The sequence below is a fragment of the Dermatophagoides farinae genome, chromosome 5, assembly GCF_024713945.1.
Source record: "Dermatophagoides farinae isolate YC_2012a chromosome 5, ASM2471394v1, whole genome shotgun sequence".
Classification (NCBI taxonomy): Eukaryota; Metazoa; Arthropoda; class Arachnida; order Sarcoptiformes; family Pyroglyphidae; genus Dermatophagoides; species Dermatophagoides farinae.
In genome coordinates, this window is record NC_134681.1 from 2042271 (window position 1) to 2059322 (window position 17052).

The 17052-nt window shown below is 30.2% G+C and overlaps 1 protein-coding gene across 8 annotated transcripts; it reads right to left on the reverse strand.

The window, feature by feature from the left end:
* Window positions 1-493: 493 nt before the first annotated feature.
* Window positions 494-13847, reverse strand: Moe (moesin). 8 transcript variants are annotated; one of them, XM_075731059.1, is made up of 6 exons: window positions 4488-4622; window positions 4102-4308; window positions 2794-3205; window positions 1573-2728; window positions 1390-1499; window positions 494-1309 (listed from the first exon to the last, which is right to left on the reverse strand). In XM_075731059.1, the coding sequence occupies exons 3-6, from the start codon at window positions 3088-3090 to the stop codon at window positions 1145-1147; spliced, it is 1728 nt and encodes a 575-aa protein (XP_075587174.1). In that variant the 5' UTR covers window positions 3091-3205; window positions 4102-4308; window positions 4488-4622; the 3' UTR covers window positions 494-1144. The 8 variants fall into 8 exon arrangements, with proteins under 8 accessions (XP_075587174.1, XP_046919621.1, XP_075587178.1 ...); XM_047063665.2 differs by lacking the exons at window positions 4102-4308; window positions 4488-4622 and adding an exon at window positions 13208-13847; XM_075731063.1 differs by lacking the exons at window positions 4102-4308; window positions 4488-4622 and adding an exon at window positions 13208-13845 and having other exon boundaries at window positions 1579-2728.
* Window positions 13848-17052: the final 3205 nt, after the last annotated feature.

The window sequence follows — 17052 nt, forward strand, 5'->3', positions numbered from 1 at the left end:
CTTTTTATCTATCTTGTTCTTCTTCCAAAATCATTGATTCATTGATTCATTCATTAATAATAACGATAATAATAATAATATAATATATATTTGGTCATTTAAAATCATTGTAAGTGAAAATTTAAAAAAAAAATGTTGTTGCATTGGTTCTTTTCGCTGCGGACAGATGACAGCTGTGTTTTCAAATTGAAGAATCATTAAGTCATCATTTATTATTTCAAAATCTAATTGAAAATGCACAAATGAACAAAAAAAAAATTGAATCAAGGAATGAATGAAATGAAAAATGAAAAATAATGAAAAAAAAATCTGGACAATTTTTTTTGTTTGTTTTTTTTTGGGGGGGGGATAAAATTCTTTTTTCTCTTGTTTCGAAATCCTGAATCAAAAAAAAAAAAACTTGGTGAATGTGTGTTTGTTGTTGTTGTTGTGTGTCACAATATTTTCTACAGTAAAAAAAAAAATAATAAAGAGTAACAAAACATGATCGAGGTGTGATTGATTGATTGGTTTTTTTTTAATTAAAAATTGGAATAGTAATTAATAATTAATTAATTAATGAGAGTGAAAAAAAAATTTGATTAAATAGCGAATGTTTTTCATCATCAAGTATCTCGGTGTGTCTGTATTTCTGTGGTGTGTGTGTGTGTGTTCATAATGGTTTGTGCAATAGAATCGATAAAAAAACAAAATTTTATCATCATCATCATCATCGTGTTGTGTCTGTGTATGCAGCACGTGTCTAGTAATTCATTTAAAAAAAAAATATGCAAATCAAATCAAATCGAAATTCAAAATAATTAAAGGGGTAACAAAACATAAAAGAAAAAAAAAATTATGAAAAATTAGATTAATGTGTGTGTTGCTTGCTGTTGAAATAGTTGTGATGTATCAAAATAGTTTATATATTTTTTTGTTGTTGTTTTGTTTGTGAATTTTTTTTTTCTTCGTTTGATTGATTCTGATGATCGATAATAATAATAATAATAATAATAATGTGTATGTGTAAGGGTAATATTATACGTATGTAGGTGTGTGTGTGTGTAGGTGTCTTTTATATTTTTTTTTGTTCGAATTTTAAAATAAATTGATTGATTGGATGGATGGATTGATTGATTCGATTGGATTGGATCAAACACAACGTTTACATATTTTCAAAATAATCAACACGACGCATAGTGTTTCCTTTACGAATTTCACGTAATGTTTTATATTTATCACGTCCCATTTTAACATTCTCTTGATGCAACCTATCGTTGGCCGTTACTTTTGTATCATCTTTATTCAATGCAAGATCTTTGCTTAGTTGCTATAATAATAATAATAATGGTGTTTAAAAAAAGAAATTAGTGAAAAAAAAATTTTAATCAAATGTCAACAACAACAAACCTTAAGCTGTTCTTGAAGATCTTTCTTTTTCGATACTGCAGTTGTTCGATCCTCTTCTGGTCGTGGTACGTCGATAGCACTATCAGCATCACCATTGAAATGAACTTCAACTACAAAGAAATTTTTTTTAAAAAAATGGATTATTAGAATTTTTAACTTTATATGTGAAATCAAAACTCATACCATCACCATTAGTCAATTCATCATCATTTTCTTCATGATCATTTTCAAAAACATGATGATTCTGTGGCGTTTCAGTTACCGCTGCCAGATTTGCTTTCGATTGTTCCTGTCGTTTACGTGCTTCATCCACTTCAATTTGTAAACGTTTTGTTTCCTCTTCTTTTGCCCGTACCTCTTCTTGGACACGTTCATATTCAGCTTGTTTTGCACGTACTTCTTCTTCCAATTTTTCACGTTCAGCTTGTTCCATTTGTTTGGATTCAGCCAATTTGGAATACAATTCTTCCAATTCTTTTGAACGTCGTTCCATATCTTCTTTGGCCAATTGTACACGACGTAATTGTTCCTCTAATTGTCGAATAGTTTCTTGAGCTTCCGTAAGGATACGTTCACGACGTTCAATTTCTTCTTGCATCTGGCGGATACGATCTTCATATTCTTGTTGTTTCTTTTCGGCCATTTCACGTGCTTTCATTTCTTTCATCAATTTTTCACGTTCCTGTTTTTTAACCGATTTCTCTTCACGTGCCTGTGCTTTCATCTGTTGCACTTCGATCGTATCCGGTTTTCGTCGTCGCATATACAATTCATGATTGCCCATACATAATGCCAATATACGTTTGTTGATACGCAATCGTGGAGCAATGAAAACAAAATCCGGTGATTTCTTATCAATCGGTTTGATAACAAAACGTTTATCATTAAATGAAATGTTACGAATCTCACTCCATGGAAAACCAATTTTTGGTGTCAATTTATTATCCTTTTCATAGATGTTCAAACCAAGCGCATCAACACCTAGCCATAATTCAGTACCTTTCTTGTTTTTAATCTCAAAATAATTAACACCATACATTTCTAGATCTTGAGCAATTTTAAGATATTCCATCATAGCATCTTCACGTGCCATACCGCCATGTTCTTGCCACCATTCTGTAATACGTTTTTCCCATTCTTCACGTGTCAATTTATGTTGATCAGCAACACGTTGTGGCAATAGACGATCATTCTGTAGGCAATTATCTTGATGTACTTCGGGATTATAATCACCATATTTTGCCTGTACAGCATATGATGCCAATAATACACAGGTTTCAGGTGGACAATAGATTTCATCGCTTAATATTGCATTTTTTACTTGCAAATAGAACAAACGCTGAAAAAAAAACAAATTCAATTATTCACTTTAAAGAAAAAAAAACAATCAACAGGATCACTTACCAATGTAATGTCCTGAATAATTTCATCTTGAACATCTTCAGGAAAAAATTTGGCACGAAATTTAAATTGTAATGGATTATCTTTTTTCACATCTTGTGACATGACTTTTTTATTCAATTTCAACCATGTTGTATAGGTTTTAGAATCCGTATATTGTAGACCGAAAAACCATATCTCACGTAAGCCAATAGTTTTCACTACCTGATCAAATAATTGTTTGCCAGTTGTGCTCGGTTGGATGGCAAATTCCAACTCGGCATCCATTGTTGTAACACGTACATTGATTGCTCGTGGCATTTTGTTAATTTTTTAAAATATTGATGATAAACAATTGAGATTGGAGACAAGACAAAAAAATGCTAATTAATTTGGAAATTTAATCACGAACCAATATCGAGTTTGGAATGTGAATCTGTGAGACAAAAAAAAAATATGAAAAGATTAGAACAGAATTCAATATCAGGAATATATTGGAAACAAAGAACAAAGAAAATTTTATGAAAAGAAAAAAAATGCCTAAACGGAAAATGAACGCAATATGATATACACACACAAGAAAATTGACTGATATTGATCGATGATGCTATCGTTTCTTACTCTCTCTCCCTCTCTGTATATATTATAGATAGTTAATAAAAAAAAAAAATAATAAAGATGGAAAGAAGAGATCATGAAACACACACACACACACACACACAAATACCGATATATTATACACTCATTAATGATTGTTGGTGGTATTTTTTTTTTTTAATCTCAAACATACATACACACACACACACAAACACAAAAATGATTTTTTCTTGTCGCCAAAAAAATATTATTATTGTCGCCCTTCAAAGATGATAATGATGATGATGATGGCAGATCAAATTTAATTTAATTTTTTTTCTCTCTCTCTCTCTCTCTCTCTCTGTGTGTATGTATGTTCCATCTGTCTTTTTGGCTTGTCTGTCTAATTTTTTTTTTCTTTCTACGATTATAAATGGCAATGGTAAGAAATGAATGAATGAAATGAATGAAAAAAAAACAATAATTAATTATGTGATATTTGAGCTTTCTGTATTGTCTTTGATTGATTGATGTATCTGGAACAGGCGTAATAAATGAGCAAAAATTGTAATTGGAAAATGTTTGGAAATTTGATTAAAAAATGTATGTGTGTATGGAAAAAATTGACCGATAGGTCACAAATAGATATATATATTGAACCCAGAAAAAAAGACGACGATGATGATTCATCATTTTGTTATTTTACAAATATTTTACACACACACAATATAAAATGGTGAAATGTTAAACACTTACCGCCACCAGATAATTGTGTATTTATTGATTTTTCTTGTGTTTTCAAAACAACAAGACGAAAATTTTTTTTTTTTTGTTAGCAATTCACTTTTCTCACAATAAAAGAATTTTCACAACAAAAAAACCAAAAAAAAAATTTAAAATCAAAGTGGACACAGACGACATACACAAACACACACGGAGAGAAAGAGAGAGTGAAAAAACCACCTGTTGATAATAAATAATAAATATAAGAAGAAATTCGATTAATTGAAATTGAATTGAATTTTGAATGTGATGTGATTTGATGATTAAAATATGAAGAAAACAAAAATTTATAATTGGAATGAAAATTTATATTTCAATTTTGTGGTCGTTTTTATTTGAGCACATTATCATCACCATACCATACCATACCATACACAGACACAGACACAGACAGACAATAATAATGAAATATTAATAAAAAATAAAAAATTGACAAACATCAACGTAAATTAACTTGACGATCATCATCATCACCATATAAAACATATGTCTCATCATCATCTTTATCATCATCAATATATTTTAACCATAGCGAGTACATGGACCGTTCATAAACATCATTATTATTGCCGCGTAATACTCAACAACCACTCACTCGTGGCACACACTTGTTAATCAAATATATTTGTCGACACACACACACAATGCTTCTTCCACATGCTTACATTTAATGGAAAAAAAAGTATAGAAAGAGAAAGAAAAATTTTTTTTTTTTTTTTTAGTGAGCAAGCAACAATTTTTGTGGTGTGGTGGTATATACAATAATTATGGTAGTAGTGGCTGATAGTTCGATATTTCGATCGTTGTTGTTTTTTTTTTCATTCACCACACACACACAAAGCTACAACAATTTCTGGTTTAAAAAATATGATGATGATTATGAACGAACGAAAGAAAATTTTTTTCGGTTTTTTTTCATCATCATCATCATCGTCGTCGTTTTTTGTTTGTTCGGTTGGTTGGTTGGTTGGTTGGTTACTGTGGTATGTATGTGTGTGTGATTTAGTCGATGTTCACTTTATCATCATTGATTTCGATATTTATATTGGCGAAATGATGATGATGATGATAATAATAATTGCTGTTGACGTTGCATTCATCATCATTGATGTGATGAATAAAATCAAAAATTTCAAAAAAGCGCATGCTCATAATCAATGGACATTTGATTGATTCATTCATTCAATGATTGATCGAGAATGATCGATCGATCGATCAATGTGTATGTATAAATTTTTATGTGTTTGTTTTGTGTGTCTGTGTGTGTGTGTGTGTGTTTTCAAAGATAATAATTGTAAAAGAAGGAAGAAATGAATTTAAAGAAGAAGAAGAAAAAAATTATCACCACACCACACCACACCAAGATAAACAAACAACCAAACAAAATACAGGTAGAGACAGTAAAAAAAAAAAATTTTGTCAACGATGATGCCAATGAAATTGAAAATGTGTGAATTTTTTTTTTGTTTTTTTTCCCCCGGTGGCAACAAGAACAAAAATCCACACAGACAGATTGTATATCGGTATATATTCAAACATAAACAAAATTCAATTTAAAACTTCCATTTCCGGTCTGTGTTGGTGTGATGACTTGCATATAATATATATTTGGATTATTACGGTAATTTTCACTGACATGTACACACACACACACACATTGTGGATACCGTCTAATCTGGTATCCAGTGTATCCATTAGTGTGAGTTAACCGGCTTGTTTTTTTTTTTTTTTAGTTTTCCGGTCTATCATCATCATCATCATCAATCAGGTTGAATGAACGAACAAAAATGAAATCAAATGGCTTGTGTTTTTTTTGTTTTTATTTTATCATCAAAAAAACAAAAACAAAAAAAATTTCTTTACGATGATAAAATCGTGAATGACATAGATTTTCATTTCATTTCATTTTCATTTTTTTTATTGTTACCAAAAAAAAGTGAAAAACAAAAAATGTTGAAGGTGTTTATTTGTTTCCGTTGTTGTTTAAGTTTCAATAATAAAAAATATTTTCTAACAACAACAACAACAAAAACACAATGACAATGATAAATATACATTGAAAATCGATAATCACGAAACAAATTGCAAAAAAAAAATCAATCAATCAATCATTGAATACAAACATTTGATCTATCGAAAGAAAAATGATGACGATTATGATAATGATGATGATATAATTTTCACCGTTCGAAAAACAGTTATGCATTAAACATGAATCTTTTTTCTCTCTCTCTCTCTCTCTCTCTCTCTCTCTCTCTCTCTCTCTCTCTCTCTCTCTCTCTCTCTCTCTCTCTCTCTGGTTTATCAGAAACAATAATTGAATTATTATTAAAGTCAAGAAGAAGAAAACAGATAAAAAAGCAATCTTGACACAATTTTTTTTCCGGATGATTTATCATTGTAACAAAAAAACAATAATGATGGAATAAATATGAAAAAAATAGGATTAAACAACAACAACGCCCACCATTTATTATTATTACTATGAAAATAAAATTTTTTTAAAAAAAACAAACGTAAAACGTTTTAAAAGGAGAAGAAGAAAAAGAAAACACGAGACACAATAATCCATTCATCCACCCACACACACACACACACACACACACACACACACATTGATGTTATCCAAAAATTGAATTGAATTTCACGTGTTTTGTTTTTATCCTCTTGCACCTCTCTCGCTCTCTCTCTCTCTCTCTCTCTCTCCTCTCTCTCTCTCTCTCTCTCTCTCTCTCTCTCTCTCTCTCTGTCTTGTTTGTTTGAAAAAAAAATCATCATGAATGATGCAAATTTGGCTGGTTTTTATGTTTCCGTCACAGACAAAGACACACACACACACACACACACACGCAAAAAACGACGATGACGACAACAACATTCACACCTTTAATCTTTTGTTTTTTTTTATTAGATTTGATATTTACATCAACAAATCTATTTTGATCATTTTGGTGTACAATTAATGTTATTCCGTGTAATGAATAACAAAAACGGAAATGAAAATTTTAAACCTAGAATTTCTTATTGATTGATGAGAATGTGTGAATTTTTTTCATTTTCAAACAAATTGAAAGATAGTGTGATTAAATTTAAATTTTTTTTACTTGTTTTTTTTTGGTGTTTTGCAGAAAAAAAACAAGCAACAACCAGAGAGAGAGAGAGAGAGAGAGAGAGAGAGAGAGAGAGAGAGAGAGAGAGAGAGAGAGAGAGAGAGAGAGAGAGAGAGAGAGAGAGAGAGAGAATAACCGAAACATAACTGTTCGTCATCATCATTATCTGGGTCACTAAAGTTTTTTTTTTTTGCATTTTTATATTAAATTGAATAATAATGGGCACCTGTCTGGTCATCATCAATCCGATATAATTATCGAGAGAGAGAGAGAGAGAGAGAGCGAAAGTGAATAACAAGATACAGTGAGTGCGTGTGATCCATGATCATCGTAATATATATAATAAAATGGTGATGATTAAATAAATATAGCGCGTTCGATTAAATAAAGAGCGGACAATCCTATTTCATCAATCACAATTAATCATCAATCATAAAAATAATAATAAAAAAAAGAAGAAAATTATCATCATTGGATTAGTTAGTGTAAAATGGTTCCGGTTTATTTTTAAAGAAGGAATTTGCTAGCAAAAAAAAAAAATTTCTGATTTCGGTTGCTGGAACAACCAGAACAATAATAGCAATAGTAACAACAACAACAACAATAATAAGCTTGACATCCGGATTTCCAAGAGATGATGATGATGATGATTGCTATAATTTGATTTTTATAAATGTTCTCTTTTCTATCACGCAAACACATTAACAGATTGTTTTTTTCTGTTTTTTTTTTTGATTTGGTTGTCAAGGGAAAAATTTTTCTGACAACAAGCAATAGCAATTGGAATTGTTTGCATTTTTTTTTTGTTTTGTTTCGTTCATCATTGATAACAAACTTGAACAAACGAACGAATGGATCGACACACACACACACACATATACACGAGAAAGATTTTTAGATCATGATAACGATAATGGTGATACATATCAATTTCAACAACAACAACAACAACAAAAACAAATTCAAGTCATGAATTTCATGGTAAAAAATGTACAATTGAAATTTAAATATTTTTTATTGTTGTTTCATTCAAAAACACAATGGACAGTAATTAAAAATGAAAAAAAAAACGAATTTCAATCATAATCATTTGATGATGATGATGATTGAAATACACTGGAAAAAAGATGAGATTTTGTCATCAACAACAACAACAACAACAACAACAACAAAAACAACGTGAAAGTGGTCATTATTATTATGTCACATCAAGATGATGTGCGTGTTTATAATTGATATCATCATTCATCGACAACAACAACAACAACAACAATCGTCAAACATCTGATAAAGGTTTTTCGCAGAAACCAAACAGACGAACAATTTACATTTCAACAAACGGTAAAAAACAAAAACAAAACAAACACGCACATGTCATATAGATTAATTTTTTTTCCAATAAATCAATACAATCGATGATTCATTTTTGAAAGAGAGAAAAAGGAAAAAAAAGACATGAAAACAATCCTTGATCATGGATTGATGATGATGATGATGATGACATCAACAAACACGCACACATTGACACATTGATCAATCACCTTGCCAACACGCACACACACACACGTACAAAAAAAACAAAAAGAAAAGGCAAAGGAAAAGGAAAAATTTCTATTAAATCATAAAACCCAAAAAACAACAACAAACAAAAAAGGAAAATGAAAATGTGAAATTTTAAAATTTCTTTCAAAATAATCACGATGATGATGATGATGAATCAGATGATGAAATATGTAATTGAAAATAAAAATGACAACCAAAATACAGCGGCACCTTTTATGGGTTAAAATTTTTTTCTGTTCATTCAATTTCACTCATCGCCATAACATAATCACTGTGAAGTGGATTTTTTTTTTTTTTTTGGAAAAAAAGGTCACACATCATCATTAAGGATTTACAGCTACAACAACAACGACAACAACAACAACAACAACAAAAAACAAAACTTTTAATGATGATGATGATGATGATGATGAAATATACTACAGTAATACCCCGCTTAACGCGGGGGTTACGTTACAAAAATTCTGAGCGTTAAGCGAAACAGCGCTAAGCGGGTCTATTTTTACATAATGCATTTTTACCCTTCATATACAATGTAACAATGTAATGTAATGTAGGGTAATTGTACAGCGTTATATCGAATCAGCGCTAAACGGGGCAGCGTTAAGCGGGGTATTACTGTACTTTATTTCACCCACGCGAGCTCGTAAAAAAAAAATTTATTGTATCACACACATGTTCAACAACTTGTGTAAATGTAAAAAAAAAATTCAGAATTTTAAATGTGAAACAACAAAACCAAAACCAAAAAAACAAGACATGATGATGTTTGTTGAAAATGAAATTTATTTTCGTATATACACAAAGATCATCAGGTTTAACACACACACACACACACACACAAAAAGACGTATAAATTGCCGGTATATATAAATATATATGGTCAAAGGAACAACAACAACAACAACAACAACAAAAATTGAACCGGATTAAAAAAAAATTGAAAAATGATGATGATAAACAACAACAACAACAACAAGGTGAATGACAGATTAAATGATGGATTGGTCGTCGTCGTCGTCAAAAAAAAAAAAAAAAAAAAAAAAAAAAAAAAAAAAAAAAAAAAAAAAAAAAAAAAAAAAAAAAAAAAAAAAAAAAAAAAAAAAAAAAAAAAAAAAAAAAAAAAATAACGGCATCCAAAACCAAAAAAAAACTTTGAAATTTGATCATAATCAAGTCATGATATATAAAATTTACAAAAAAAAACAGAAACAAAATCATGTTTTGCATTCTAATAATAGCATATGAAAATTGAATCTTTTCACTTTTGTTGGGATGGTGAAAAAAATTTACAACTGAAACAAAAAAAAACAACGACCAATCATCAATTTTTTTTTTTTGATGATGATGATGATGATGACCATTGATGACCAATGATGGATGATACTACTACTACTACTTGATCATCAATGATTATGATCATGATAACTTAATTTTAGCATACATAAATCAGAGAGATGGATGGATGGATGGATGTGATTTTTCGCTCTTTCTCCAGAAATAGTTTTTTTTTTGTTTTTTAGAGAAACAAAAAACAACTGGATACTTTTTTTTTTTTTTTTTTGGTTGCAAGTGCATTATCAAAAAACAAAACAAAACAAAAAACTGATTAACCGATTTGAAGGAAAGTGAATGACATACACACACACACACACACTGGATCATTTTTGATATTAAATTCACAATGTGATAAGTTTTCAAGGCTAAAAAATTAATGTTTTGAAAATTTTTTTTGTTTTGTTTTTTGTTTTTTCATTGCAATTAATCAATTATCATTTGATCATCAATAACCAACCAATATAATTGTGTGTGATGTGCAATTCAAGGAAGACAACAACAACAACAACAACAACATGTGTTGTGCAAATGATGATTGAAAAATCAATTAATTCATCATTTCTGTCTGTATTGTTGAATACATCATGATCAATTGAGTAAATTGGTGTAAAGAAAACGTGTTGAACATGATTTCTAGGATTGGTTTACAAATACCTATACATACATTTTGGAGACAATTGAAAAACCAAAATTTTTTTCTTTTTTTTATATTTAAAAAAAAAATTGAGACAGACAAAACACACACACACACACACAACCACAAGAGACTGTCTGTGACAATGTTTTTTTTGTTTTGTTTTGTTTTTGTTTTTGAATTGAAAAAATTTTGATTGATTCGATTCGATTTGATTGATAAATTCAAATAATAATAATATATACTGACTGATTGGTATTGTAGAAACACATGAATGATCATTGATTGAACATGATCATTGATCAATTGAAAATTAATCGATTGTACCATTTGATTGATTAATCATTTTTTTTTTTTTTGGTTTTTTATTGTCGTGTGCCGTTGTTTTTTTGTTTTGTTTTGTTTTTGGTTTTCATTCATTCATTCATCATCATCATTATTAATGAATGATAATATTTAAAAATGACGATGATGATGATGATGATGATGATGAATGAAACACTGAGAGAAAAACAAATACTGAACAACATTGAAAACACAAAACGAATGTATGTATGCAAATGACCAAAAAAAAAAAAAAAAAAAAAAAAAAAAAACATTGAAAGGAAAGGGAAAAAAAACAATAGACATACAGTGATGATGATTTGTGGTTTGTGGAAATAAAAGAAGAAAAAAAAATCTGGTTTTTTTTCCTATTTCTACAATAATAATAAACCGTTACAACAACACAACAACAACAACTACGATGATGATGATGATGATGATTGCCGCACCTCTTCCGGTGAAGTTGATCATGCACATGGATTTTTTTTTTATTCTTTGGATTTCATCAAAATATTTTGCCATACACCACACACACACATTATCATCATCATCAAAAAAATTTTTTTTTTTTTTAGCTATTGTCCTAGTGTGTCTATGTTTTCATTCGTTCAAAATTCATTCATTTTGCTCACTTATAATATTCAAATGAATGAATGGTAACAAAAAAAACAACAACAAACAAATGGCAACCAAGCAGGCAGCCATACAAACAAACAAACAATCCATTTGCATATTTGGCCAAAAAAAAAAGAAAAAAAATTTTTTTTTCTTTTTTTTTGGTAGCCATAACGATAACAATCATCATCATCATCATCATCATCAAACAACAACATCGATGATGATCATTGCATCGATAATAAAATGCCATTTTTCATCATCATCATCATTGTTGTTGTTGTTGTTGTTGTTATTATTATTATCATAATGGGTAAAGAGAGAAAAAAAAACGTTACGATAACAACGACATGATAGTTTTTTTTTCGATTTTGATTTCGATCTATGTATTATAATAATATTGCCGCTATATTGATGTAATGAATGGATTATAATGATATTTTTATTATTATTGCAAATTTGAATTTTTCCTATTTTTCCATTCTCTCTCTCTCTCTCTCACTCTTTCTATGTTGATTTTGTCAATGTTTTTTTTTTTTTAATATCATTGATCACTGATCATTGATCATTGATTGATGTATGGTATTGATGATGACTACGACGATGATAAAATGAAATGTTGTGTGTGTGTGTATTCAATTCGATTTTTCAAATTGTTCCAATTCATCATCATGATCATAATCGAGAATTGTAATTAATCATCATCAGATTAGTCATTAGATTTTGTTTTTTTTTATTATTGTACAATACAATTTGTCTTTTTGTTCAACAAAATTCATTGGAATTCATCATTGATGTTGTTGTTGTTGTTACTGGTCGTTTTTGTTTTCGTTTGGTTTTGTTTTTTTTTCTGGTTTCAACCATATATCATTGCGGTGTATACATATCTATATGATGATGATGATTGCAATGATTAATAACAAAATTGAACATCGGCAGCAGCAGCAGCAGCAACACTATATAGTAGAAGTAATGATGAAACAAAACAAAATTCCATTGAATCTTGAAAACATCAATTTTTCATTTGTTTAAATGTCAATGTAAAACCAAACAAAACGAATGAGCATCTAATAAAACAAATGCCGTTTTTTTAACAAAGAAAAAAAAACAGCAAATCACACACGCACACACGCACACACCCACACACAAGTGAATAATCAGAAATGATGATGATGATGACGAATCAAAATTCTAGCATGAATCGAATGAAACAAAAAAAAACATTGATCCAATCATCATTTTCATCTTTAACAAATAACAACAACAATCATCATTATAATTATTATGAAAAAAAGGGACAATAATAATGGATAACAATAGCATTTCAGTATACACACACACACAAACACACAACAATGACAATAAAAATCAAATATATGGGATTTTTGTTTGTTCGTCGATTGATCAATTTGATCGATTATACACACACACACACAATCATCATCATTGGATTTGGATCTGGAAATTTGAACAAACAAACAGAAAAAAAACTTACCCTCTTTTTTATTTCACTGATTGTTGCCGGGATGTTTTATTTTTTCTTCAGTTTCACCGGGTATTCGGATGAAGATTTAAAAAAAAAAAACACGAACACAAACACAAAATGAATTGTGTGTGTGTAATCCACATTTACACACACACACATACACACACAGAGACAAAAAAAAACGGACACCAGATAAAAACAAACAAAATAAAAACAGTGAAATTCAACAGGAAAATAAAAAATTTTCAAAATTTCACACACACACACATCAAAAAAAATGATGAACAAATGTTGTGACTATTGACGATTCGAAATCTATAGATTTGTGTTTGTTTCTTTTTTTTTTTATTCGTTGCTTTATTGGATCGAAATCGTCGTCGAAATGTGAAACCAACAAAAAAAAAACCAAATTATTATACAACTGCTAATAATAATAATAAAAATGTGCAACTAGTGGTTGTTGTTGTTGATTGACGACGATCAGACACTAAAAAAAAAACACAGTGAAATCATCAACGATGAACCACCACCATCATCAATATTCAAGGTATTTTTTTTTTGGTTGTTGTTGAAGAGAAAGTTTGCCGTTTGTTTTTCTCCCATCATTCACAGTATGTGGCTTGTATATATTTTATATATTCATGAAAACAAAAAAAAAACTTTCAATTTCGGTTGCCCCTCCCATCTCTTCATCTCCATCATAACATCCCTCTTTGATTTTTTTTTTATATATTTTTGGATATAACCAATTCATGGTTTACTATAGTATACTACTACTACAACAAACACCACCACCACCACCCCTACTACTACTACTGCTGCTACTGCTACTACTACTACTACCATCGATAAACAACATGTATTTTTCACAACGAGAATTATAAGATTGGATAAAAAATTTTTTTTCCTTTTTTTTTCTCAATTCAAAGGTGTATATATATATACCTGTCTGGAAATATTAAAAAAAAAAAAAAAAAAAATTTAACGACGACTTTTGAGATCCGAGATGTCACTGTATTATATTTGATGATTGCAACTGTTGTTCAGTTTGTTCAATTTGATTGATGAAACAGACAAAATTGAAAATATCGATAATAATTCATCGCATTGCGCATGTCAATTTTTATTGCCGGTTTTTTTTTATTTTCTCAATAAAATAAAAAAAAAATTTCAACCGATTTTCTTCTCTCTTTCACTTGTTCTGGCTTAAAATATGGCAGTTTTTAACGATTAAAATAGCCACAACAACAACCAGAAGAAAGTTGTGGAAGGGGGGGCAAAAACAAAACAAAAAACAAAAAAGCGGAACAGAACAGAAAAAAAAACAATCAACCAAACAATCGACCACACAAACAACGATGATGCATGGTTTTTTTCCAATGATCTCAAATAATGTAAATGTTTTTTGATTGATTAAAAGGAAAAAAAAAGAAGTGGAAAAAAAAAGAAAAATTGTCAAAATCTATAAACAACGATGACGATGATGATGATTGCCAATCCGATTTTTTTTTTTTTTAGAAAGCAAGCATCAATCATAAATGTGTGTGTGTGTGTGTATAAAAATGGAAAGGAAAAGAAAAAAAAACATTGCTATGCAACAGGTTATGTTATAATAATAATAATAATGTTGATGTTGATGTTCAATCAATTTTCATATTCAAAATTTTTTTTTTTGGTTCAAAAAATGTAGGTGAAAACAACAACAACAACAACAACAACAAAAATTTTCTGATGATAATAAAATAAAAAAAAAATGTGGATAAAATGTGGTCGACCAAGTAACCATCAAAAACATTGTGATTGATTGCAATGATTTAATGGTGATTTTGTCACTGATATGTTAATTGATTATATATAGTTATGATGATGATGATGATGATGATGATGATGATATGATATGATATCACAAAGAAAACATAATCAGATAATAATCATCATCACGATGATTGATGAATTATAATGCCAACAAACGAACAAATGAACGAATACATCCGGTTATTATTATCCATCATCATCATCATCAAAATATTTAAATAGGCGTTTCTCTTATTATTATTATTCGTTAGTTTATTATTATCATCATCATCATCATCATTTTTATCGAATATATAAATTTCACACACACACACACATACACAGACAATTTTTACAACACTTTTTGTGGCAGACTATTTATATATAATACCAGCCCGGTACAGGCGCTTCGCGCCTGCCCCAGGCTGGCCCTGCGGGGCTGACTCCTGACGGTCAATATAGCTGGGTACCCGCAGGTGTGGCGGCTGCGCCGCCCCCCCTGCTTGGTACCCAGCCAAAGGTATGAATTCTTGAGGTCAATAGAGCTGGATACCCGCAGGGGTGGCGGCTGCGCCGCCCCCCTGCTTGGTATCCAGTCAAAGGTGTCAATTTTAACGCTTCGTGCCTGACGGTGGCATTCGGTTTGGTACCGCAGGGTCAGCCATCACTTGTGCATTGCACCTGATACCTTTGAAAAAGTTGCGTACACCGAACAGCATAATTATTATTGCTAATCGATAAGTTGAAGAAATACGATATTTTTGGTATAGAATCTATACTATAGATACTGTGGTCATTGTTGATCTTTTCCTCGATTTCCTGAACAAAAATCTTTAGATTATTAGGATTAGGATTTTTGCAGCGGCAAAAAGCCACATAAATCATTCCATGTTGCAATACTGGTGTAGGAAGGTACACACTTATTTTTTCGAAAGATTGCCCTTAAAACATTAATTAATTGTCAGAGCTGTTATGAATAAATCGATTCTGATGTTGCAGAATGCCTTTTTTGGTATTAGCATTTTTTTCCTTAGGCAATGGTGGTGGTTCAAAACCATAAGCTTTCCCCTTTAATCTTTGACACTTTTGACAATGGGCGATTACACTTTTCACTAAAAAATATAACTTTGGAATATAAAAATTTTTCTTAATTTCTTCTATTGTTCGAAATATGCCACCATGGAAAAGATTAATGTGAATTTCTTTTAACAAATCTCTGACGATTGATTTATCGATGAGAATTATTGGAAATTTTTCATTAAATGATAATTTTTCATTAAAAGCCAATACGACAGGAAATTCTCCACGCACCAATTTGAATGGTAGCTTAGGATCTCGATCGTTTTGCTGCAAAATGAATCATAGCCTCTGTGTCAATATTCGAGCTTCAATGCTGCGTCTATTTAGTTAAGTGACAAATAAACGCGTGCCATTGAGCAAACCACTTTGTGGTTCAATATTGCGACTGAACATGATAATCGATCCAATGTTTAATCCAAGTTTGTCTCTATAGATCCTATAGGATAACCTTGTGGGTTTATCGCATGAAGACACTCAACATTGAATCGTCAACCGCTGTGGCTTTCTGCAATATCGTAAATGTTCCATTTTCTTTATTTTAAATGAAAAAAGTTATCAGGTATTTTAGGTATAATCAGGTTAAATAACCGAAATAACTTACCAAACGATGAGTAGATCATAGATCACGGGAACAAAAACAGAAAAAATCATTCCAATGAATGCAGTCTTCAGGCAAGATTTCATCATCAAATACACACTCACACAGGCACACAAAATGAAAATCACGTGCCACATGTATTATCACAATAATCAATTCGAAAAATTCGAATTCGAACTCTTTCTATGTTCTATTGAATGACTGCACCATCTATTGGATGCAAAAGCTGCAGCAACGTGTGCTGAGCTAGAACAATGAAAAAAAGCTTTGTCAAAGCTACATACCACAGAATGCGTTTCTTTGGAAGCGACTTCTACTTCTTAGCTGGACGAACTGTTCAGCGGCATTCAAAAGTTTTCCCCACTGTTCGATATGTTCAGAC